This window comes from Chanodichthys erythropterus, chromosome 18, assembly GCF_024489055.1.
Source record: "Chanodichthys erythropterus isolate Z2021 chromosome 18, ASM2448905v1, whole genome shotgun sequence".
Classification (NCBI taxonomy): Eukaryota; Metazoa; Chordata; class Actinopteri; order Cypriniformes; family Xenocyprididae; genus Chanodichthys; species Chanodichthys erythropterus.
In genome coordinates this window covers 35,935,520-35,960,201 of record NC_090238.1, presented here as the reverse complement: position 1 = coordinate 35,960,201, position 24,682 = coordinate 35,935,520, and the positions used below count along the sequence as shown (strand labels likewise).

General features: G+C 39.1%; 1 protein-coding gene across 3 annotated transcripts in view; it reads left to right on the top strand.

Moving 5' to 3' along the window:
- Positions 1-24,682, top strand: part of crim1 (cysteine rich transmembrane BMP regulator 1 (chordin-like)) — a 151,419-nt gene that overhangs the window by 118,478 nt on the left and 8,259 nt on the right. For 2 of the 3 annotated variants that reach the window (XM_067367415.1, XM_067367413.1), the window contains exons 8-14: positions 8,546-8,674; positions 10,865-11,021; positions 14,468-14,589; positions 19,181-19,393; positions 19,482-19,697; positions 21,131-21,352; positions 21,473-21,661. In XM_067367415.1, coding sequence (XP_067223516.1) covers positions 8,546-8,674; positions 10,865-11,021; positions 14,468-14,589; positions 19,181-19,393; positions 19,482-19,697; positions 21,131-21,352; positions 21,473-21,661 — 1,248 coding nt within the window. The remainder of the gene's footprint in view (positions 1-8,545; positions 8,675-10,864; positions 11,022-14,467; positions 14,590-19,180; positions 19,394-19,481; positions 19,698-21,130; positions 21,353-21,472; positions 21,662-24,682) is intronic. The other variant, XM_067367414.1, reaches the window with a different exon arrangement.

The window sequence follows — 24,682 nt, the reverse complement described above, 5'->3', positions numbered from 1 at the left end:
GTATGTACTGTATATATTGTATGTATATCTTGATGCAGCAATGTATTTTTGAATTGCTTTATTACATTATTTGAATGATATCTGAAGGATCATATGACACTGAAGACTGGAGTACTGGTTGCTGAAAGTATATTTTTTAGTTATTTATTTATTTTATTTTTTTTACTTTCAGTTTTTCTTTAATTATCAGACCAGAACTGACCATATGCACATTTACTTCCTGGTTTACATTAAGCCAGTTTGTTCATTTCCGGTGAACTGCTAGCTGTCATTCTGTACTCACTGTACATCGACGCAAAACCATCAATGGTTGATTTTTTTAAAAGTTGTATTTATATTTTAATCCAGTTATCACGCTTGCCTAATTTGCAAATAAACCAGTTTTATGATTGCAATAAAGATGAAGCTAATGTGAACGTTTGAATAAGAAACACAGTGTCTGTAATTAGCATAGACTGTAAAAAAAATATGGACGTAGAGTCCGTGACGTCACCCATAGAGTTCTGAAGAGCTCAGCTTATTTGAAGAGCAAGAGTTTTGAAGCGAAAATGAGGCCGCTGCCATCTTAGCAACGCGTCACCGCACATCACTCCCGGATACCTGAAAATGGGCAAAGAGGCGGTACGTGGTAGTAGCCCATGTGACCGAAACCACGCCCACCTAGCTCGACGTGACCATGTTAGCAGGAACTATCTATCTTACTATCTAAAATATTAATAAAGATAACAAGCTATATCATTAGAAAGTTCTAAAGGTTTACTGTCAATCTACGGTTATTTTATTTTTTTTATTTTTTTTTAAAAAAGATATAGATGCTCCAACACCAGTAATTAATTTGTGTGGGGTGTGCGAATAACAACACAAAAAATCAAACAGAACTTCATACCTTTATAATGAAATAGAGATCGCGAGATGAATCCAATCCATGGCACTTGGATAAAATGTCCATTGCAAAACAAAAAACAGTACTTTTTGTCCACGAAAGCGTTAAATCCATGAAATATTGATATATTATCCATTGTTTGCATCACATTTCTTCTGAATGATCTGCTCTCCATCATCGTTCTTCAAGAAATAATGCAATCTGAGCAGTGTTTATGTTGTAAAACTGTCTGTGATCGTATATATCTCTCAAACAAATGAGCCCGTGTCCAAAGTATAGTTTTTCAAAATAGTGCAGCAGTTTTAGTTATAATATCCAAGCAGTGCTGTCAGAGTTTTATATCCTCCTGCTATTGTCATTGTAGTAAATCTCAGGAACTTTTAGCCAATGCCACGATCCAACAACGTGTGTTCTGTTTATCTTCCGCATGCGAGCACATGTACACAGATGCACATCAGTCTCGACTATTAATGCAGCAAGCCATATTTTATAATTGTATAAAAAAAAAGAGAGAAAAAAGCACAAATACGGCTGAGATGCCAAATTCACCTGCTGAAATTAGCTGCTGAGGTGACAGACAGCAGCAGCAATGCATCTGTCACTCAAGTGACCACGCCCTTAATTATGCAGAACTTTAAGGCTTAGTATAATTTAAACGGATGAGTTAGAAAAAAATTCACCCCCCTCAGAGTTGTCATGAAGGGCAAAATGATCAGTATAGACCAAAACCACAATTTGAACCAGGCTGTAAACATGTTTTTTTTTTTCTGCTGTAAACTTGGCCTTTTTAACATGGGACTCAATGAGATTCTGCTCCCTTTTGCAGCCTGTCCCTAGCGGCCAGTCGATGAATCGCAGTTTCAGTCACTTCCGTATTGGCTTCACGAGAAACTGCGGGAGGTTGCCGCTTGGTAATTAGACATGCACACGCAACATTTTTCCAGCACTTCAAATGTTATTTTTAATGTGATGATGACCAAAAACATTATTTGTTCATCCTTCTGAGATTGTCTCCATTTGTGAAACTGAACATTTCAAGATGTAGGAAATCCAGCGTTTGGTAAAAAACACATTATTTAAAAAAATAAAAAAAAACATTAATCACCACTATAACCAGCAGAAGGCAGCAGAGCAGCATTTATTTGCTCATATTAGCCATTTCCTGTAATAGTTTTTCACTCAGTTTTGCTTTTGAATAAATATTAAACATTATAAAATCACTAGGTTTAAGAATACATTCACAAAATCTCATGAAAAACAATAACTTTTCCTGTGAATGAATAAAAAGCTTGTGAAAACACACATTTTATTCAATGAATCTAACTAAAGTGCACAATAAATCTTTAATTTTCAGTTTGTTGACACTTGTTTCACACAAAAGTACAAAAGTGTGAAAATTGATGGTCGAAATAATTTTTGCCCAGGAGGAACACTGAGATATGTCTTTATTGTAAGTCGTCTTATGTTTGAATAACTACATTAACGCTAGGTCTGACTATTTAAGTGACTATATTCTGATTATAAACTAAGTATTCCACTATTGATGCTGTTAAAGCTACCTCAGGACATTGAAAATACTGATTGCAGAAGTTCTTAAGAACATATGGTCAACTGACTGTTAAATAACATTGAATACACTGTAAATATTCAATATACCACCCAGCACAAGCACTGGCGCATTTGTCACTGGCACTGTTTGGCACTGAATCCATCCCACCGCTGCTGGTGTGTGTCCATGTCCCGCCTCAGTCCTGCCACTGTCCTCTGGGCCCTGTTGGACACAGCCCTGACTCTATCCCCCTGGTCCCAGGACAGCTTAATTTAGCTCATTTGCCAGCTGCCCTGCACTCTGTGCATTTTTATTTCCTAATTATTATTTGTTAGAAGACCTCATTTCCTCAAGGTGACACCCTCTCCCTGTCAGAAGCAAGTTATTGTACCAGACGCAGCATGTGTAATTAAGCAAATGAAAGCTGTCAGGCTGGGTTCAACCCCCAAAGATCGCACATCACGTTTTGAAGCAAAGCCCACAGCCATTATTGCTTTGCACTGGTATTAGTCCACATTAAATATACTTAAATGTGTGCCTTCAGTTTCACATTCAATTCACTTGTTTATTTCTAGCAGTCTTTGAATATGAGCATGATCTGTTTGTTGTCGGGCCACATAGGAAGAAACAAAACTTGGCACAAACGCTGTCATGGCTTCAAATGTTACAGTAGTGTTAATGAAACAGCGTGCGTTAATGAAGAGGAAAAATAGGGTGCTGGGGTTTGTTTCGCCTCAGGTTTCTATTTATCACTGAGAGCTCGTTTTTAATTTAATAACTGTATGTCCTTACAGTTGAGACAAATTGGAAAGAGAAAAGTAGCAACTGTTAATCATTCGTCGCCATTATGTGATCAGGTTTAATAAAAAATAAAGGCTTTTGAGAATTATAGACTGTAGATTTTAAGACCCAGTGTTTCCTTGAGAATGTGTTTTTATAGCACCAAGTGGTTCAGCCCTCTACCCAACTGGTCCAAACAATATTTTTTGGAATTATTTAGCATTATTTTTTGTTGGGGTATGTTAGATTTTTTGGTAACACTATTTCGATGGTCGTTCAAAAATAGTCTTTAGAATCTTTAGAATGTCTAAAGCAGACAATCAAAATAAAGTGTTACCAGATTTTTTTTAAATTGTTTTTACAAGTCTATGTTCACCAAGGCTGCATTTATTAGGGGAAAAAATCACTGGTAGTGTATATTTAACCTATTGGTATACATTTAATTTAATGTTTAAGTTTTTTTTTACACAAAAAAAAAAAACTTAAACTGTGTATCTTAAACTACACAGAATCATATGAACAGTAATGATACTGTTTTTGTTTTTTTTTAAAGTGTCTGAATGTAATGACTTGACAAATTCAGTGAGTTTATTCAATGAAGGATTTGTCAGACCCTTTCAGTCCGATAACTTGTTTGTTTGCGAGTCTTTCTGTGCGAGTCATTTGTTGGTAAATCAGATTAGACTAGTCATGCTGTATGTTTGTTTTTGATTGTATCCAGTGAACATGCAGTAGAAAGATGTGTTGTCTTGGCTTTATTTTGCAGTGCAGTCTTTTTATTTTTTCACACATTCAATTCAGACCACAACTAGTAGCTCTTTGCATACTGATTTCTTTTGCATTGGCACTGTAGAATCAGTAACAGCGGACCACAAAAGCTAGCTTCTGCTAGACCGTCTATCCAACTTACAAAGAAAGTGTAAACTGGCAAGCTTTTTCCGTAAGTTGAATAGGGAAGGCATAGGAAGTACCATAAGTGGTCTGGCGGAAGCTAGATATTTTGCTTCATAACTTGCTTCGGGATAATAAAGGACTTTATTAAACCCTCCCAGAGCCATGTGAAGTATGTTTATGATGGATGGATGTGGATGGACTCCCACTCACTGCCATTATAAAGCTCGGATGCATCAGGACATTTATTAAAAGTCCTGTTTTTCGTGTTTTTTTGAAGCTTTGATTGTGTTTATAGTGTGCAATATAACATGTGTTCATGTTTCGCGTGTAAAAAACAGTATTTTTCACATAATTTACTTATCTGTATACCGCTGTTTCCACTGTCATAAAAACGGGCTGATGACTTCCTTGTTCTATGAAGTCCCTCCTTCAGAAATACGTAACGAGTTCTGATTGTGCCAGCGGTTCCTGTGTTGTGATTCGACAGCAGCTTAGCAAACCTTGCCGAGAAAGGTCACGCCTCTTACTATAACGTGGAGATGCACGCGCTCAGTGTTATTGTAAACATGTCTTTAATTTTACCCTATCAACTTGAGCCGGAATCAGACCCGGTGATTGGACTGCGGGATGAAAATAACAGCGTTTCGACGACATGGCGACAAACACACTCTACAAACGCAACTCTTGTGTATTCCTGTGGGCGGAGGTTAGTCAAAAAACTGTTTTAGTGACGTCATTAAAGAAGGAAGTAGAGGGATGTAGTCCAAACTGGCCGTTCGATGTAGGCGACTTCTGTTAAATAAAATATCTCGCTTGGCATTGAACTTTGAGCTTTAAAATTTCACAGATTTTATTTATACTCTAACAACAACATTACACACTAACTAAAGTTTGAAACATGGGATCACGAAGAACGGGACCTTTAATATTTGTCCGATTGTGTTCAGCAGAAAGAAGAAAGTCATATACACCTAGGATGGCTTGAGGGTGAGTAAAGCTTGGGGTAGTTTTTGTTTTTAAAGTGAACTAATCCTTTAAGCAGACATTCTACTACTATTGGAGAAGGTTGTTTTTCATCAACTCTTCTCCTTCTTAAAAAATAACAATATATTTGATAGGTTTTAGCCTGGGTTCAAGGCTCAGTGTAGTACAGAATCTGCTCCTTTGAAAGTGATAAATGATTTGTTATTAGCTGTTAAGAAAATGTGCTGTTTTGGTTCTTTTGGATCTAAGTGCGGCTTTTGACACTATTGATCACTCTATTCTATTGAAACGTTTAGAGCAGTATGTTGCCTTAAATTGGTTCTCATCATACCTTAAAGGGAGATCTTTTTCTGTATACTTCTTGCTGCTTGCACGTGTGGTGTACCACAGGGTTCCGTCTTAGGCCCTGTAATATTTTTGATTAGCTTGCATTGGTTTCCTATTGAATTTATAATTCAGTTTAAGGTACTGTTGTTTGCATACAAGTCCCTGGTAGGTTTGGCACCATCCTGCCTGTCTGATCTTCTGTCCTACCATCAGACCCAATAAGCCTTTAAGGTCATCAAATACTTTGTTGTTGTTGGTACCAATGGCACGCTTGAAAGTCGAGGGGAATCGTGCATTTTCAGTGGCGGCACCCAGATTATGGCTTTATTAAATGGGCTATAGAAATCAATAAAACTAAACTAAACTAATACTCTAAAGAGAGTTCATTGACATGTTGTTTCAAATTTAGTAGAATGTCTAAAGTGGACCATCGAAATAAAGTGTTACAGTTTTTTATTCACACTTCCCTTTTCCATACATTAAAAAAGACACTGTCGAGCTCTAATAACAAATTTACTCCTAAAACTCAGGCCATGACAACTGTATGAAAGGTACTTTACTGAACAACTAGTTATTAATGCAATGACAGCACTCTCTTTTGGCCACTGGCAGCTCATGTGTCTCTTCACCATGTGCGGTTCAAGCAAATCAAAAGAGGTACGTGTCTTGACTCACTTGCAAATTCTGACAAGTCTGTCTCTCTCCACCGCAGTGTCTCCCACCAGCCGTGCGGTCCAGGGTCAGCCCACCAGAGACAGCATGCTGTTTAAAAGAGCAGCTTAATGAGCATAAACAAAACACAGTGGGTCTGCTTCTCTAATAATTGCATACAAGTAGCACACGCTTATACATTTGTTCTCGTCCTCGTTCTAAAGCTAATGATTCCCGATTATTCTTTACGAGGAAGCGTGTGCCTGCGGTTACTAATTAGCATAATACACGGCCAAACAGTTTCCATATATTGCAATTTTCAAAGAGAGCACACACAGCAGAATCTTTGTGTAAAAGACATGTGAATTTTCATTCTTTTGTGTGAACTGTCCCTTTAAGATGGATCCTCTGTTGTTAGTCAAATAAAAATGAAAAGCAGACTCGTGTTTGCTTATATACTTCAACATGAAATTGTTTTCCTATGCCTTCAAAGCTGCAAGAACCAAGAGAGAAGCTGATTGGATGATCTATTTGACAGGCACAAACCAATCAATTCAGTCAGTAATTTCAGCATGTACTACAAGCATTCAGGTTTTGCAGGAGTGGCGAATTATAGATTCTCGTCGCACTCTGAAAAAGTCAATTTCCAGTGATGATGGTTCATTTCTGGACTGCTGCCAAAATCAACTGTATTTGTAGTCATGAAGGCTTTTATCCATTTTAGACCTTGACAACTTTATCTATCATCTCTTTCTTTCCGACTGTCCGTCATTTCCCAACTTTTTCAGAATGTAATATAACATTCGATCGGAGGGATCGAGATCAAATAGAAACTTGTCAGAGGTGTCATAACCTAAATGGAAAAATGTTTTACGTGCCATTTATACATACGTTGAGCCTCTATATTAAACAGCTCTTTAATCTAATATTTTATTCAGTCTAATCAATTATAACCAAGTGGGATTTTTATTAGACTGAGATATCATTTTTTTACATCTAAGTAAGGGATTGTTCACCCAAAATTCAGTTTTATTCAGTGTTGTTTCTATTATTAAATGTACACTATGTAATGTTTGGCCTTCTAGCAGTTAAAAACGAAACTACATGCGTTTTGCATGAAATAACATTGAAAATCTATTTTTGTCTTTTTTATTTGTAGGAAAGGTCACAAATTCTCATGAAAAACAAAAACTTTTCTTCAAATTGCGAATGAAATTACACATTAAAGAGTGCTTCCTTTATAATCACTGAAGCTGTCAGTTCAGCGCAAACTCACGCAAACTCCTGTTTTAATCAATGAATCTGACTAAATTTCACAATAAATATTTTATTTAAATCATGTCTCCTCTTTGTTATAATTAGAATATTTGTGCATGTATAAATCTTGCGCTAACATAAACAAATACAGCGTTTTAAGAGAAACTGAGGTAACAAACACCTCTGATTGGTTTTTATTTTCAACAGAAATGGCTGTGATTGGCTACCATACTCAACGCGGCAAAATCACGTTGTAAATAGACACATTTTCAGCACCATTATACTTATATAACAACTAGATCGCTTTAATTTACTTACTTTTCTCTTTTATTAAATAATTACAAATTATATGTTACACAAAGTAATACAACTCCATTAATTCTGCAATAAATATATTACTTTGCATTGACCTCAAAGTAGCCGGAGCAACTTTTCTCTATTTACAGATATGACAAGACACACAAGGGCGAGTGACGCATGTACGCAATTTCCCATGATAACCATCTTTCCTGGTCTAAAATATAATAGGCTTACCATAGTGAATCAGGGTAAGACAAAAACACTTTTTGGAAGAAGGATTGATGATTTTTTTGACCCATTATTTAAATTAAGTGTATCTTTAACTAAAACTGAAACTATGAAAATCATTTTCATAATTAAAAGAAATGTTTAATATAGGTTAAAATAACAAATATTAGGTGAAAAACTTAAACTTAAAAAAAGATTTGTCAACTAACTGAAATAAAATAAGTTGAAGTTGAAGTACTAAAATTAATAAAATTGAAAATGCAATAAAAATAAAGCAACATAGAAATATTTAAAATAAGAATTAATAAAAAAGACAACCTGAAATATAACTGAAAATATAAATGTAAAAGTTAATTTGACATACTATAAATAATACTCAAATAACACCGGTTTTATTAAATTGAAAAAATGTATATGTCAGGATATTCTTCAAAAATTCTCCTGTGTTCCATAAACCAGCCTGCGGAAGAGGCTGGATGATAAATGATGGCAAGATTTTTGTTTATGTGTGAACTATCCTTTTAACTGAAACTAAAAGAAAGTCGGTGGAAAATTGTGTTTGACTCCCATGACTCATAAGCGCAGTCCCGTTTGAGCCCCTACGATCCCCTTATTCTTTCTCTGTGTGTTTAACTCTCTGACTTAGTCAAGAGTGACTCATATCCTCTGGGGGAATTTTTTTTGCTTTCCAGAGCCCACCTACATCACGATGGCGCCCCCTGCCTGCAGCTCACTGGACAACTGCACGCTGGTGGACAAGAGCTGCCCGTACGGCTTCCGGCTGGACTCCATCGGCTGTAGGACATGCAGCTGCAAGACACGTAAGTGAGCTGTGTGACGTCACTGGAGAGGTGCTTCATCTTCCTCACACCGTACAGACGCTGTCAGGCGGTCTTTAGCAGTTTTCTCTCCAGACACTGACTGGCTTTAGCAGAGATGTTTATGAGGATGAACACTGAAGGGCAGATGGATTAAAGGATTGTTTTTACGCTAAGGTAGACTGGGTGAATCTAAGTCTGACAAATGTCAAAGGAAAAAGATAATAATACTGGTTTTAATGATTTAGGGTGGGACCACAAGCTTTGTTGTAGATTATAAATATTCTATTGTAAGATATACATTACTAGGAAAACGTTTGGATGCACTTGACTGATTTGTTTCTCACAAACGGAATATGCTTGATATCTTATTATACACAATGTCAAGATATAATATAACATAAAATAGTATTGTATAATGTAGTTGGTTGCATCTCAAAGCATAAAATAAAAAAAAAAATAATGGATGAGTTTAAGATAGTGAAGGAAAATTATATTATATTATATTATATTATATTATATTATATTATATTATATTATATTATATTATATTATATTATATTATATTATATTATATTATATTATATTATAATGTGTTTAGTACATACAGGGCATTAGAATCTTTCTTTTTGTATTTATGTATGTTGCCTTTCTCATGTAGGGGAGTGTGGGGTAAGATGAGCCATTTTTACTTATGTTGTTCTCAAGATGGGAAATGTGGCAGGAGTACAATGAAAGTATCTATGGCTTCTTTTTTTTTTTTTTTTTTTAAAGTGTTCCTGTGGCTCAGTTTGCCCCAGGTTAGGGGTAAGTTGATCCGAGTCAGTGGGTAAGTTGCACCACCTGGGTGTAAACTGACCATCTAACTGAATTCGAATCAAACCCGTGTGAATTTTAAAGATAATTTACCTCTTTTAAAAGCTAATTTAATAACCCAGTTTCCCTTTACAAATCGTTATATTTCTTTTCTTAAAGCTAACTTAAACAACATAAAACCAACAAAATCAAGTTTAAATTTCAATATCTTTAATTGTTTGCATTTCTGGAACAATATGTTGAACACCAAAGTTGTAACCGTCCCAAAAACAGACTAAACAGAGAGTTTGTTGAGTAAAATTAAATATAAACTGAAAAAATGTCACTCAAACTAATAAATATTTTAGTCAAAAGATTCTTGGCATGGTAGTTTCTCTGCAATGTCAAACATGTTAGGTCATTAGGTACTGAACGTGGAAAGATATATGATTATAATCTGGTGAAAAGCATCTTCTGGTTCTTATAAGAGAAGGATTTGGTGTACTTTGGTGTAATTTCACTACAGTGCCTTATGGTGGGTTATTTAAAATGCTGGCCCAATTTACCCCACAGCGTTTGGCCCGCTTTGCCCCAGAGCTGCCATTTTGGGAGGGAAAACTAGCTAGCTTACCAATTAAGGCTAATATTTAGCTAAATGATCTGCATGATTTCCAAAATATAAGGTCACATGACAATAAAAATGCTGGGTTAAAAACAACCCAAGTTGGGTTGAAAATGGACAAACCCAGCGATTGGGTTGTTTTAACCCAGCGGTTGAGTTAAATGTTTGCCCAACCTGCTGGGTAGTTTTATTTAAACCAACTATTGTTTAAAAATTGCTATATGGCTAGCTTAAAATGAACCCAAAATAGTTGGGAAATTAAAAACCAGATGCAATTAGAGACAACAATAATAGACAAAAGGTTTATTAATAAGCTTTAATATTTTATTAACATAAACTTAATAGTTTAATAGTTTATTAATATAAATTTATTAATAAGCAATTTAATAAATGTTTATTGTTTAATTATTATTCATTGAACATTAATAAATGTTCATTTCCAACATACTTTGGGTTAATTTTAATTAAGCAATACAGTAATTTTTAAACAATAGTTGAGTTAAATAAAACTACCCAGCAGGTTGGGCAAACATTTAACCCAACCGCTGGGTTAAAACAACCCAATTGCTGGGTTTGTCCATTTTCAACCCAACTTGGGTTGTTTTTAACCCAGCATTTTTTAGAGTGTACAGTTGCAAAGATAGATGAAGATGGGTCAACTTACCCACTGGCTCATCTTACCCTATTCTTCCCCTGTGTGTTAATCTTAAAGTGTGTAATTAAAGTCTTAAGCTGTGATTAATTGTTCTCTGCTGTGTTTTTCTTCTAACCTTCAGGAGAAGAGTTGTGCAGTGGTCTAATTGCCAGCTGCTCTCTAAAATGCCCTTTTGGCTTCCAGACTGACATTCACGGCTGTGATGTTTGCCAGTGTCGCCCACGTCACAAGAAGTGCAAGGCTGTGGCCTGTGCCAAAGAATGCCCATTCGGCTACATGTAAGAAAACAGTAAACTGATACAGAGAAGAAGTGCAGTTTCTGATAAACATTCACTGTTACCTGTACGGCAAATGGTCAAATGTCTGCTAACTTAAAGCTCTTCAAGTTCTGTCCACACTGGTCCTGGGGGACTGTCCCATTAGTTTCGATAAAAGTTCAAGGAATTGTAGTATAAAAACACTTCTTTACAAGTCTTAAAAACAAGTCTCCACTTCACTGAGGTAATAATATAGTTCCATAAAATTCCAGACAGTTGTTATCTTTCATTATATGTCATTTCTACTAATGATTTTCTAAACTATCAGGACAGGCAGCAGTCATTAGTTGTCACAAACTGAAGCGAATCCCACACTGTTCCTAAAACGGTCTGGAGATATTGTGAATGACAAAATGATCCCCTACGCTATGCTTTGCTTGTTTGTGCCCGACTGCAAGTTTAGAGCTGACAGCTAATTAGGGCCGGCTCAGATCAGCGTCTCTGATTGTGGCGCGTAAAGGATGAGCTGCGATAGCGAAGCTGAACACCTAATCTGCACAACACCATGTCTTGACACCACTGCGAATAAACACTGCTGTTCCACGTCTGCAAAAAAAACCTGCTCCAATTACACAGGCAGATTGCTGAGCCAATTTGTAAAAACTTTTGTGGAGCTTCGCAGTCGGCAGGTTAAAGAGACACCTTGTGACAAAATGGAGATGAGAAAGAAGAGAAAAGTGCAAGAAAGTATGTGCGACTTCTTTCAGTGACTCTGATTGTCAGGGTTTTTTTTTCATGCTTTCTATTCATATGATAGTGAAGATAAAAACAGGGAAAGGGATTGGGAACTGTGGCGAGTGCATTTAAACAAAAAAACCTCACATGAGCACCTCCATTCAATGATGTGTCGGAGCATGTGTGCTAAATGCTAGGTAAATCTCAGTTTTTTTTAGTATATAATGTTAAAGGATGTTGATTAAAAAAAATGTTACAGCACTGTTGCGCTTCTGACATCCCTGACCCATTCCACCCTCTCTTTCCTACTGAATGGTTTTACAGGTGGAGTACACTGACATTTTTTCCAACTCATCTTTTCTGACTGCATTTGGCTAGGGTCAGTGTCACTACTGGTAGCATGAGGCGATGCCTGGACCTTACAGAGGTTGCACAGGCAGCTCAACTCCTCCAGGATGGCACATCAATATGTGCCATTGCCAGAAGGTTTGTCTCAAGAGCATGGAGGAGATTCCAGGAGACAGGCAGTTACTCTAGGAGAGCTGGAGAGGGCCGTAGAAGGTCCTTAACCGATCAGAATTACCGGTATCAGGATGAGCACTGCCAGAACCCTACAAAATGACCTCCAGCAGGCCACTGGTGTGAATGTCTCTGACCAAACAATCAGAAACAGACTTCATGAGGGTGGCCTGAGGGCCCGATGTCCTCTAGTGGGCCCTGTGCTCACTGCCTGACACTGTGGAGCTCGAATGGCATTTGCCGTTGAACACCAGAATTGGCTGGTCCGCCACTGGTGCTCTGTGCTTTTCACAGATGAGAGCAGGTTCACCCTGAGCATGTGAAAGATGTGAAAGGGTCTGGAGAAGCTATGTTATGCTGCCTGTAACGTTGTTCAGCATGACCGGTTTGGTGTTGGGTCAGTAATGGTCTGGGGAGGCATATCCATGGAGGGACGCACAGACCTCTACAGGCTAGACAATGGCACCCTGACTGCCATTAGGTATCGGGATGAAATCCTTGGACCCATTGTCAGACCCTACACTGGTGCAGTGGGCACCGAGTTCCTCCTGGTGCACGGCCTCATGTGGCGAGAGTATGCAGGCAGTTTCTGGAGGATGAAGGAATTGATACCACTGAATGCCCCCCATTCTCACCTGACCTAAATCCAATAGAACACCTCTGGGACATTATGTTTCGGTCCATCCGACGCCGCCATGTTGCACCTCAGACTGTCCAGGAGCTCATTGATGCCCTGGTCCAGATCTGGGAGGAAATAGCCCAGGACACCATCCATCATATCATTGACCCAATCCCATTCCCCTTTCGTCACTCTTGTGATTTCCTCCTCTCTACTGTCTTTATTTACTGTCTTAAAAATGTTAAAGGAATAATTTTTGTTGTTAGGTGTACTGTACCTTTAAAATATAATATAGACTCTTATGACAAGTGCAGAGAATAAGGCACCTCTGTAGTCTCCAATCTGAGACTCATTCCCTCAGGTGTGGTTGAATAAAAAGGAGTCTTTATTTATCAGAGTTCGGCCCTTGGCCCATCTTTGTCTCTTCACCCCCTCAATTCTGCCGTCATGAATGAGCACACAAGTGCAAAAGCTTGCATCTCAGATTCTAATTTTAGATATTTATTTATGCCCCCTCAAAGTTATGGCTGAGGATCAAGCTCGCAGCCTGAATAATGCATGCAGCTTAGCGCAGACTTCCTCCTCTTGCACAAAGAATATTGATATTCCCCACTGCTGACATCATACCTGATAGCTCCTTATCACCAGACCAAATACGCACTGCACATGGCTGCTTCACAGCCCTATTATTCATCCGATAAGAGCAGATAGGAGGATGAAAGATGGGGACAAGCATGTGTGTGTGTGTGAGATGGGCAGCTGGGGTTCAGACCAGTGTGCCTGGAAGAGTTTGTTCTCCAAGGAAGGTGCCTTGGACATCAGGGAGCTTTTTGATTGGTCGTTTTGGTTAGTCGTCTTTAATGTGCCATCTGCTGACAGGACTTCATGTAAGGTCGACAAAGACACTCTCTTTCTTTTCTCGTTCTCTGTTCCAGTGTTAACAGATGACATTGGGCCGTGTCTTTGGCACCTGGTGTATAATGCCAAGCTTTGATGACAAAGTGTGCTTAGAGTGTGTACTGACTCTTTATGAAGTCCATATGTCTTGAAGATTTATTTTAAAAGTGCGCTCAGTCATATATTGTATGTATATGTATTTTTTACATACATTTTTTACGTACATTGTATATGTTGCGCTGGCCAATATAACAGCAGTTTTTGAACTAATACTGACACCTTGTGGTGTGGATCTAGCAATCCACAAATAAAAATGTGGGAATCTCAGTCAGAACCTTTTTTTTTTTTTTTTTTTGCTTTGAAAAATGCAAAACAAAATGCAGGTCTTGAGAAGCATTTTTTAACAGTTAAACTAATTTTAACTTGAGTTGCACAATCTTTTAGATTGTCATTTTATGTGTGAGACGTGATCACAATGTTCAAATATGTTCGTCTTGTGCATGTTTAAATGGAAAAAACAATAGAAAAGTGGGAGAGTGGAATGCAAAAAAAAAACAAAAAACACGTTCTTAGACTACTGATATGACTGGACTTTGCACATACATAATTTATAATATTTTTATACTATTTTAATATTGTATACTATATTATTTATGTATTTTTTGATTACTTTTTTTTTCTCGTGTTCCCTTATCAGTAAGAACAAACATGGTTGTGACACCTGCCGTTGTAAGAAATGCCCTGAGCTGCCATGTGACAAGGCCTGTCCAATGGGCTTCCAGCATGATGAGTTGGGCTGTCTGATTTGTCAGTGTAGAGGTAAGCAAAGTATTATTTATATTTAAAAGTGTTGATTTTGTTTTATTTGGTTTAAACTACAGCATGACTGTTACATTTCGTATAGAAAAAGGATAGTTCCAAACCTTAAATCTTAAATCACATTTGAAATCATTTTAGGAGAAATGCACATCATTTGAATTCTATATTAATGCACCAAGTACTCACTAATTAGCAAGTGAACCGGTACTATTTTAGCATTATTTATATACTATCATAGTATTTATTAGCTTTCATTTTTCATTTTCATTTTGGTTTAAGTTTTTAATAGTTTTGGGGTTTTCATGTTTCTATTTAGCTTTTATTTATTTAATTTATTCATTTTTATTTCAGTTATAGTTTTAATAATTTTAAAACTTAAGCTTTTTTTATGTCAGTAAGTTGCCAAGGCAACATTTATAATTTTAATTTAAGTTTTTCATCTAATAATTTTTTTTTTCAGCTTTATTTCAATGAACGACAGCTGTTTTTTTATAGTTATAGTTACAATAACAATAACAACATTGTAATAAACTATATTACTTGGCGGAGAAATATCATTAATAATTATAATAATTTATTACATATTGGTGACTTTTATCTTACACAATAAACCACTCAAGGCCATGCAATTATCATTTTCGACTCTCGTTTGAACAATGTAAGGCTGAACACCGTTACTGACAATCCTCATTTTTGCTGTGTGAGATTCTCCAGCTTTGTTGTTGTTGAGCTGTCAAAGCTCCGCCCTCTTCTGGAAAGGGGGCTGGGAGCAGCAGCTCATTTGCATTTAAAGGGACACACACAAAAATGGCGTGTTTTTGCTCACACACAAATAGAGGCAAATGTGACAAGCTATAATAAATGATCTGTGGGGGATTTTGAGCTGAAACTTCACGGACACATTCTGGGGACACCAGAGACTTATATTACATCTTGTGAAAAGGGGCATAATAGGTATGCCCTTGGTTAACCAACATAAAGTAAACAGATTAAAATGCAAGTCACATCTTTAACAGTCATTTATATTTACAAATGTAAGTTATATAACTCAAAACTATTTTTTTTCATGGCCAGAGGTGATCTAGCGCTACAGTACATTGGCCCCATGCAGCTGAATCGATATGCTGAGGTGTTATTCCTGTAATTTTTAAGTGTGAGCCATGTGCACACAGAGCACTGCTGGGCCTCGTGTTCACAGAGAGCAGGGTTGACTCATCCCCCCTCCCCATATTTCCCATTTATTTTGAGGGCCACCTGTTGTATATACAAAAGCCAGGTCCACGATTACTCACACCCCTCCATTATTCATACGGCTCTTGTGTTCTCGTTTGATTCATCTTCAATAATGAAGCTGGCACGTGAAATATTCACAAGCTTGGTCCGTGGTTTAATGAGACTAGTGAGGAAAAAGACCTTTTTTTAATCTCTCTCATGTTGAATTTTTGAAAGCGTGCATCCTCCACATATCACCCAGACAGGATTTTAATCAATGTGAAATGGTTGTGTGATATTGACTGGGGCCCGGCTGGAGCCGTGCCGCTGTTATAGAGAGGCAGTGAGAGGTGACGCTCTTGGCAGACAGAATGAGATTTGAGAATGTTTTGTGCTGTGGGGTTTGGGGCGTGCGAAGCATCGCTTGCATATTTTGTCATTTCACGCTGTTTGTGGAGCAGCCAGTGAAAATGTTTCACTGAAGAGGTCAAATGTCTGGAATATAAATGTAAAAATGATTCAGGGATTCCTCTGGCTTTCCCGTTTCACTATTAATTTGCCAAAGAATACATCAGGACCTGACTCAAACAAACAAACAAACATCTGCTCTTTCTAAAATGAAACCTCCTCCAAATGTGTTTTAATTGTGATCTGTTTTCAATCCAAAGCAGATGTTATCAACTTGTTTTGCCTAAGGAACCAGATTTTACATTGTGCATCAAGTGACAACCCAACAGAGTTTCAGTTTTGTTTGGTGCACAAAAGTAAACAAAAATGTCCTTCAAATCAACCAATTTGTTAAAAATCAAATGTAAACTGCATACACATGTAAAATATTATGACATACAGTAGGCTGAATAGGTAAACTGACAATTTTGTAAATGCAGTGTTTTGGGTTAAAATATCATGCTCTCAGTAGGCAGTAATACACTGCAGATCAAACCATGTTTATCCTCATTGCAATTAAACTTGATTTAATAGAGTGTTTTACAACTGTGGGAGACTATAGAAAGCAATATAAGCTTGTCTTACAAACATTTCATACATAAAACATGAAATAATTTACTTCAAAAGATTGTTTTAGTCAATGACATCCACACTTGTTTCTTTGCGGGAGGCGTAACTTGTTGTACAAGGTGTATTTTGAAGGAGCGTGGTTTCAGGATGCAGACAGACCATTCTCTGTTCTCCTGGTGTGAGTTTTGTTTTATGGGAAGAAAAACAAAGAAGAAAAAAAGAATATGGCTGATCTTCTTTTTCAAAACTCCACTTTCATGGCATGTTTCAGGGATAGAAGCACGCAGCATCTGGTCAGTGAAGCTTGTTCGCACTCATTGGCTATCGCTGGTATCACGTCAGAGTCAATAGTCGAGAGTGATATTGTGCAGGCTCCAACGCAAGAGGGGCTATAAAATAATTGTAATGATGCCACGCAATTGAGGATTTTTTGGACAAAAAGTCAGTTGTGAGAAGACTGGAATCGGGTCTCTCTAAACCCCTTCTTTCTAGAAGCCTACTCTACTCTGATTGGTCAGATGGCCCAGTCTGTTGTGATTTTTTTTTTTCTTTGAAACACCATTACCATCTCTAAATTTTATCTGCAGAAGCTTCCTCAGCACTTGATACACAGACTTTGTTTCCACCTGGTATTTTGGTCGATCGGATCACAAGTAGACGAGGGAAATACATTCGGCCCTATCATACATACAGTGCAATGCGGCGCCAGGCGCGACGCAAGTGTTTTTTGCTAGTTTCAGCCCAATGCAGTTATCAGTTTCACCTCCTGTGCCACGTTGTTTAAATAGCAAATGCATTCACGCCCATTTGTGCATCCACGGACGTGCTGGTCTGAAAACGAGGTGTGTTCAGGTGCATTGTTGGCGTGTTGCATTGTGGCGACTGCATCTTTACATAAAACAAATATTGTGCCATTGACTTTAAACCAGGTTTCAGTTGGTCAATGGTGCAATATTTGTTTTATGTAAAGATGTAGTCTATTTCAGTTGCCTCAAAATAGCAACACGCCAACAATGCGCCTGAACACACCTCGTTTTCAGACCATATTTGTATAGGCAGGTGCACAAATATTACAAATAAAAGGATTACAATGTAAAAGATTATTATTGTGTGCATAAAGATAAAAATGCTTTGGTGGAATTCGGCTTGTCCCGTAGATGGTCTGCTCACGTGCTTGAGCGGATCTGTTTTCACACTACAGAAGCGTTCAGTTTTTCCACTTACAAATTCCATCATGTAAATAGCAGATCCGCCATGGCGTGAGCGCAGCTGGCTCTTAAAGGGAATGGGAGATGAGACTCTGGTTTATTGCATGATACGGCCAAAACACACCCATTATTCATTAAGAGAATAGGGACAACCCTTTTAGACCATTTTTCTCATCATTAAACTAGCAAAATTGGATTCGGACATGCCCTAAGTGCGCTTGCGCTGTGCACTTTAGACCATGTGCTTAGATCATTAAAATAGGGCCCATTGCGTGTTAGAAATCAGGAACGGTGAGAGAACATTGTTTCGTACATTTTTCTTCTTCAAACCAAACTTGGGTCTTCAGCCGACAAAGTTTAAATCCTGTCTGGTTAACGCAATTCCTATGATGTTTACACATTAGGTCAGAAGGTGGAAAGTAGACATCTTTAGTGGCTGTTCAAACACATGAGCGTCTACACTACGAAAGCAATGTGGTCGAATGCGTTTTCGACTACCTCTGGAAGTGGTCGAAAGTGGACAAGTTCAAAACCTTTTACACCCCATTTATTCCTGTATTCAACATCGCCCACTTGTGATCCGATCGACCAAAATGCATCTTAATACCAAGTGGAAACAGGGCCACAGTGATACAAACAATGAAAATGGTGTCGGTTTTACCATATCATTTCAAGCCCGAGTCCTCATCATTTGGAAGAGATGCAAAGTGAATTTGATTTCGCAGCGCAGAAAACAGTGTGTTCTCAACATCTCGACAACACCAACCAAACTACAGTGTTCCAGGGCTGGTCAAATTAGGCTGGCATGATGCAAATTTGCTACAAACCTACACAAGTTAATGCAGGAAGTAAGACTGGAATTACTGATGACTCGTTTTTAGGCAGTTCAGAATCAGTTCTTTCTTTAGGGAAACAATAACTCCATTTATCATCCACTTTGATTTTTGAAACATTGCAGACACTGTTATACACTCCATGAAAGGTAATATCTGAAAAAGCATAATAGGGGGCACTTGAATCATTCAGTATGTACTGGTTCACTCAAAGCACCACCTGACCATCATGGTACTGCCACAGTAGATCTTATTGTAGATCTATGAATGCAGAAAGTCAGCTGATGTGTTTATTGTTCGTTCATTTGTTTCCCTGTGCAGATCAGAGTTCGTCATCTGTGGCTCCAGCAGTGAAATTGGGCTCCTGCCTGTCTATGGACGGCCGCAGGCATGAGAACGGACAGAGTTGGCATGATGGATGCAGGGACTGTTACTGCCATGCTGGGAGAGAAATGTGTGCCCTTATTTCTTGCCCGGTTCCCCCCTGTGATAACCCCACCATCCGACCCGGTCACTGTTGCCCCACCTGCCCGGGTGAGTCTACACTGCAACACACTTACAATCTCTGTAGATACTCAAAGATGCTTTTTACATGTTAAAATATTGATTTACTCTCTCTCAGAAGAGTCCAGTTCCCATAAGCCAGAGCTGAGCGAGGCATCCGTGTGTTTGGCCCCGGGTGGAGAGTACTTTGTGGAGGGCGAGACGTGGAACATTGACTCCTGCACTCAGTGCACCTGCCACAGCGGCCGTGTGCTCTGTGAGACGGAGGTGTGCCCGCCCCTGCTCTGCCACAGTCCAATCAGAACGCAGGATTCCTGCTGCCCTCACTGTCCAGGTGCGCCTTTACATCTGAAAAAGATTATCAGGCCTGCTCTAAATTACCAAAAACTTTAGTTTCAAAGCATGTAAGGAAAACAGAGAAGTCAAAGTAGCTGTCAAAGTAGGCATAAGAGCATCATATTTTTTTTAAAGATTCATCACTGTGAAGACTTTTAGAGCATAGAGGCATGAGACACCTTTGACGGGAGGAAAGTTAACAAAATGTGAATGTGCATAATGCATGTGTTTGGTGGAAATGATGAATACTGCATGGGCGCAGGAGTACACGATGAACACTACGAGCCGAAGGGATGACAGAGGAATAGAATGGATGCACATTTCAGAGAACTCAACTATAGCAAACGTTCTTTTGTTCTTCAATGCCGCTGAAATAATTTTCAGCTTTCTAAATGAAAGGAGGAAATGAAGATTTGTGAAGACATGTTATAACTTTTTCAAGTCATCTTCATTTATATAGCGCTTTTTACAGTACAGATTGTTTCAAAGCAGCTTCACAGTGATAACAGGAAAGTGTTAATGGACAGAGATCGTTTTGGCTTTACAGCAGCTCTTGAAAAAAGTTATTATCGGGCTAAAGTAAGTTTTGATTGAATCACTTCCATTGTAAAAATCATTATTATCTTAGGGGCTGCTTAATGACACCTTTTTAACTGAAAACAGAAGACTTTTAATGCATTCTTGCCGTTCATTCACGTGTTTAGTCGTAGGTATGCGCGTTTTAATGTGTATGTGTGCAGACGCTTAGTCTTTCTTTACAAAGTGGCATCGCCAAATTACTTGTCTGGCCTGCATAATACAGAATCACTCTCACTATCACTTTAATATGGAGCAAATGCAGCCTCAGATGAATATGCTTAACTCCTTAATGTAGGCTAATTTTCAGCTTAAATTCAACAATTTGTTGACTGTCAAATTAATTTTAAGCTTGTAAACTGGATGTCACTGAAGTCAAGGTCTGCAAAAGAACAGCTGTTATATAGTGCAAAGTTTCCTCCAGTGCGAAAGCCCCTTATGAGGACATTCGCATTTATCGAAAAACATGACTGCTGTCGGCCAATGAATTTTTAGCGGAGGTCGATCGGAGAGAAACTCACTGAAATTCAAAAGAAAACGGCCATTGGGGGGCATCTTTGTGTAAAAACATTTATATTACAAAAGATTTCTATTTAAAAATAAATGCTGTTCTTTTGAACTTTCTATTCATCAAAGAGTCCTGAAAAAACATGGTTTCCTGTTTTTAGTACTGATAATAATACATGGTTTTTTGAGCACCAAAGCAGCATATTAGAAAGATTTCTGAAGGGTCATGTGACACTGAAATGGCTGCTGAAAATTCAACTTTTCCATCACTTTTAATGTGACATCAGAATGTCACATTATGTTTAAGACCTGCATAGTACATAAATCCATTAAAATGTCTCTCTTCAGATGATCCAGTCACCCCTCAAACGCCCAGTAACGACAGCATGCCCAGCTACTGCAGGAATGAGGATGGCGATATCTTCTTGGCCGCTGAGTCTTGGAAGCCTAACGTCTGCTCCAGCTGTGTGTGTCTAGACGGAGCCATCAGCTGCTACTCCGAGTCGTGTCCACCGGTCAACTGCGCCCGGCCTGTGCTCAGAAAGGGCCAGTGTTGCCCATACTGTCTAGGTATGTAAAGCTGTGTACAGCTGAATATCATATTGCTCAGCCCAGTTTATTTGCCTTTTGATCACATGTGGGTGTTTATGACACGGTTATGACCGAGCTTTTTTCCCACCTCTTCAACAGATGCCACGCCGAGGGCCGTGTGTCATTTCAACGGGAAGACGTACATGGACGAGGAGCGATGGGACATTGACAGCTGCACTCACTGCTACTGCCTGCAAGGCCAGACCCTCTGCTCGACCGTCAGCTGTCCTGCATTACCCTGCCATCAGCCGGTCACTGTGGAGGGCAGCTGCTGCCCCATGTGTCAAGGTCAGGATTTATGTGCTGTGTGTTCAGATTAGATCAAATGATCAGAGTAGAACAGACTGAGGGAAAGTCAATCTGCATGGTATACTCATCACAGATCTACTATACAGCCGTGGCCAAAAGTATTGGCAGTGACATCAATTTTGTGTTTTGCAAAGTTTGCTACTTCAGTTGTTGTGGTGTTGGTTCACATTGTTTCTAGATTTTTGTACAGAGTGACCAGATGCATTTTAAATGACTGTAAAAAGCTTAAAGGGATAGTTCACTCAAAAATCAAATTTATCCCATGATTTACTCACCCTCAAGCCATCTTCTCTCGGATGAACACAATCAGAGTTATATTTAAAAATATCCTGGCTCCTCCAAGCGTTATAATGGTAGTGAATGGCATCATAAAAGTAATCCACACGGCTCCAGGGGGTTAATAAAGGCCTTCTGAAGTGAAGCGATGGGTTTTGTGAGAAGAATATCCATATTTAAAACTTTCGAAACTATAATAACCAGCTTCTGACAATCAACCATACGCAAGTCGAATTACGGCGGAAAATTCTCATTTTAGACTTCTAATTCATGACCGGTGTTTTGTTTTGCTCTATCCTCTGCCCTTCCGCATTCATCAATATGTCATGTGTCGCATCAGAGGTTACAAGTCGACCTGGATGTTGGACTATGGATGTTTTCCGAAAGCTAGTTATTACATTTTAAGTTGTAAAGATTTATATTTTTCTTACAAAAACCCATTGCTTCACTTCAGAAGGCCTTTATTAACCCCCCGGAGCCGTATGGATTACTTTTATGACCCAATTCACCACCATTATAAAGCTTGGAGGAGCCAGGATATTTTTAAATATAACTCTGATTGTGTTCATCCAAGAGAAGATAGTCATATACACCTAGGATGGCTTGAGGGTGAATAAATCATGGGATAATTTTCATTTTTGAGTGAACTATCCCTTTAATTGGCCAAAAACTGAATCATATCTTACTAATCATATCATCAGCACACGGGAAAGTGTGAACAAGTACTATTCAGGTAAAATCACTCTATCATTCTGATTGGATTATAAGAGCAGACTGATTGTTATAAAAGGAGGGAAGAAGTACTTCCAGACATTGTGTTTTTGTGTTAGAATGGTTTCCTCCAAAGAAATATGTGCAGTCTTCTTCATTTTGCATCAAAATGGCCTTACATGTAAGGAAATTGCTGCAAAGAATATTGCACCTGAAAGAACCATTTACCGGATCAATGAGAGAGGTTCGGCTGCATTGAAGAAGGTTTCAGGAGTGTCTAGCAAGCGCCAGGACCATCTCCTCCTGAGGAGTAGTGTCACCACCAGTAAAGAGCTGCTCAATGTTGGTGACAGGTGTGTCTGATACCCCCTTTCCACCAGCACGAACTGGGAGCTAGTTCAGAGCTAGTGCTAGTGCCAGTTCGGAGTTGGTTCAACTGACGAGCCTTCTAAGAACCGGTTTGCCTTTCCACAGGCTTGAGAGCCAGCACAGAGCCAGGTCAGAGCCAGTGGCAGCGCCAAACACAAACATACCAAGCTTGTTCGAGATGCATCGGCTTCTCGCATAGCGATCGATGCATGACATTAAAGCTCCGCGAGAACGATCCAAAAGCACAAGGAGTCATATGCTCTGCAAACGCTCCCTTGGACCCGCGGCACCCGCCGAATCTGTCCGTGCTGCTCCGATGCATCTCGAACAACCCTTCTATCAACAATCGCGGATGTTTCACTACTGTTGATGCTCTTGACTTTGCGAACCTACATCGGCATCCAAACACGGCTCGCCGTAATTTGTATATAGACGGAGATTACAATCGAGCTGCTATTAGCTTGATTAGCTGCTATTTCAAAAAAGGCGGTCTCAAATTTCTTGTTGGTCATGATAACCCCACCCCTAGCCCCTGACGCAAACGGTTCTTACTTCGAGCCCAGCAATGTTTTGGTGCTACTTACGAACCACATTTCCTGGTTCAGAGCTGGTGCTTTGTGTGTCAAAAGACAAAGAACTGATTTGAAACTAGGCTCTGGCTCCGAACCAGCACTCAAACTGCCTTGGTGGAAAAGGGGTATGAGTGCATCTGCGTTCACAATGAGGCTAAAAATGTTGGACAATGGCCTGGTGTCAAGAAGGGAAGCAAAGAAGCCACTTCTCTCTGAGAAAATCTACAAGGACAGACTGAAATTCAAGGATTTCAAGAAGGATAAGTGTTGGACAGCTGAAGACTGGTGCAAAGTTAGTTTCTCTGATGAAGCCCCTTTCCAACTGTTTGGGACATCTGGAAAATCAATTGACTGTGGAAGAAAAGGTGTCCTACCATGAATCCTAAGTCTTGCTAAAAGTGAAGCATCCTTGTGGCCATCCATGTGTGGGGTTGCTTTTCATTCAAGAGAGTTGAGAATCTCACAATTCTGCCCAACTGTGCAAATAAACCTAATGATGCTACTGGACACATCTTCAGTGATGTTCCTGGAATCATTGGGTGTTTTGGGGCTTTCAGCATCATACACCCTCATCCAGGAGACCCAGCTGAGGCTGATCAGACCCCAGCTTGTATCCAGTTGGCGAATCTAGCTACTTTGCCCCCATGGATCTCCTCTCTTGAGCCATAGCCATCTTGAGGCTTTCTCTGCTGCTTCGGTGGTGTTGTATATGGCTCTTCTCCTCCTCCCTCCATCGATGCCTAACAGACTGAAGGCTCTGAACAGGGATCGGGCCGCAAAGCCCCTGCTTCCGACTTCAATTGGGAGACACCTTGCCTCCCATCCTGCTTGTCGACACTCGCTGACCAGTCCCTCGTATTTGGCGAGCTTCCTTTCAAAGGCCTCTTCCAGGCGGTCTTCCCAAGGGACTGTTAGCTCCAACAGAACTACTTGTTTGGTGGACTCAGACAAGAGAACAATGTCTGGTCTTAAGGTGGTGGTCACAATATGGTCGGGGAACTTAAGTTGCTTCTCCAGGTCCACCAACAGCTGCCAGTCCCTCGCAGTGGCCAAGATGCCTGCAGGTGTTTTT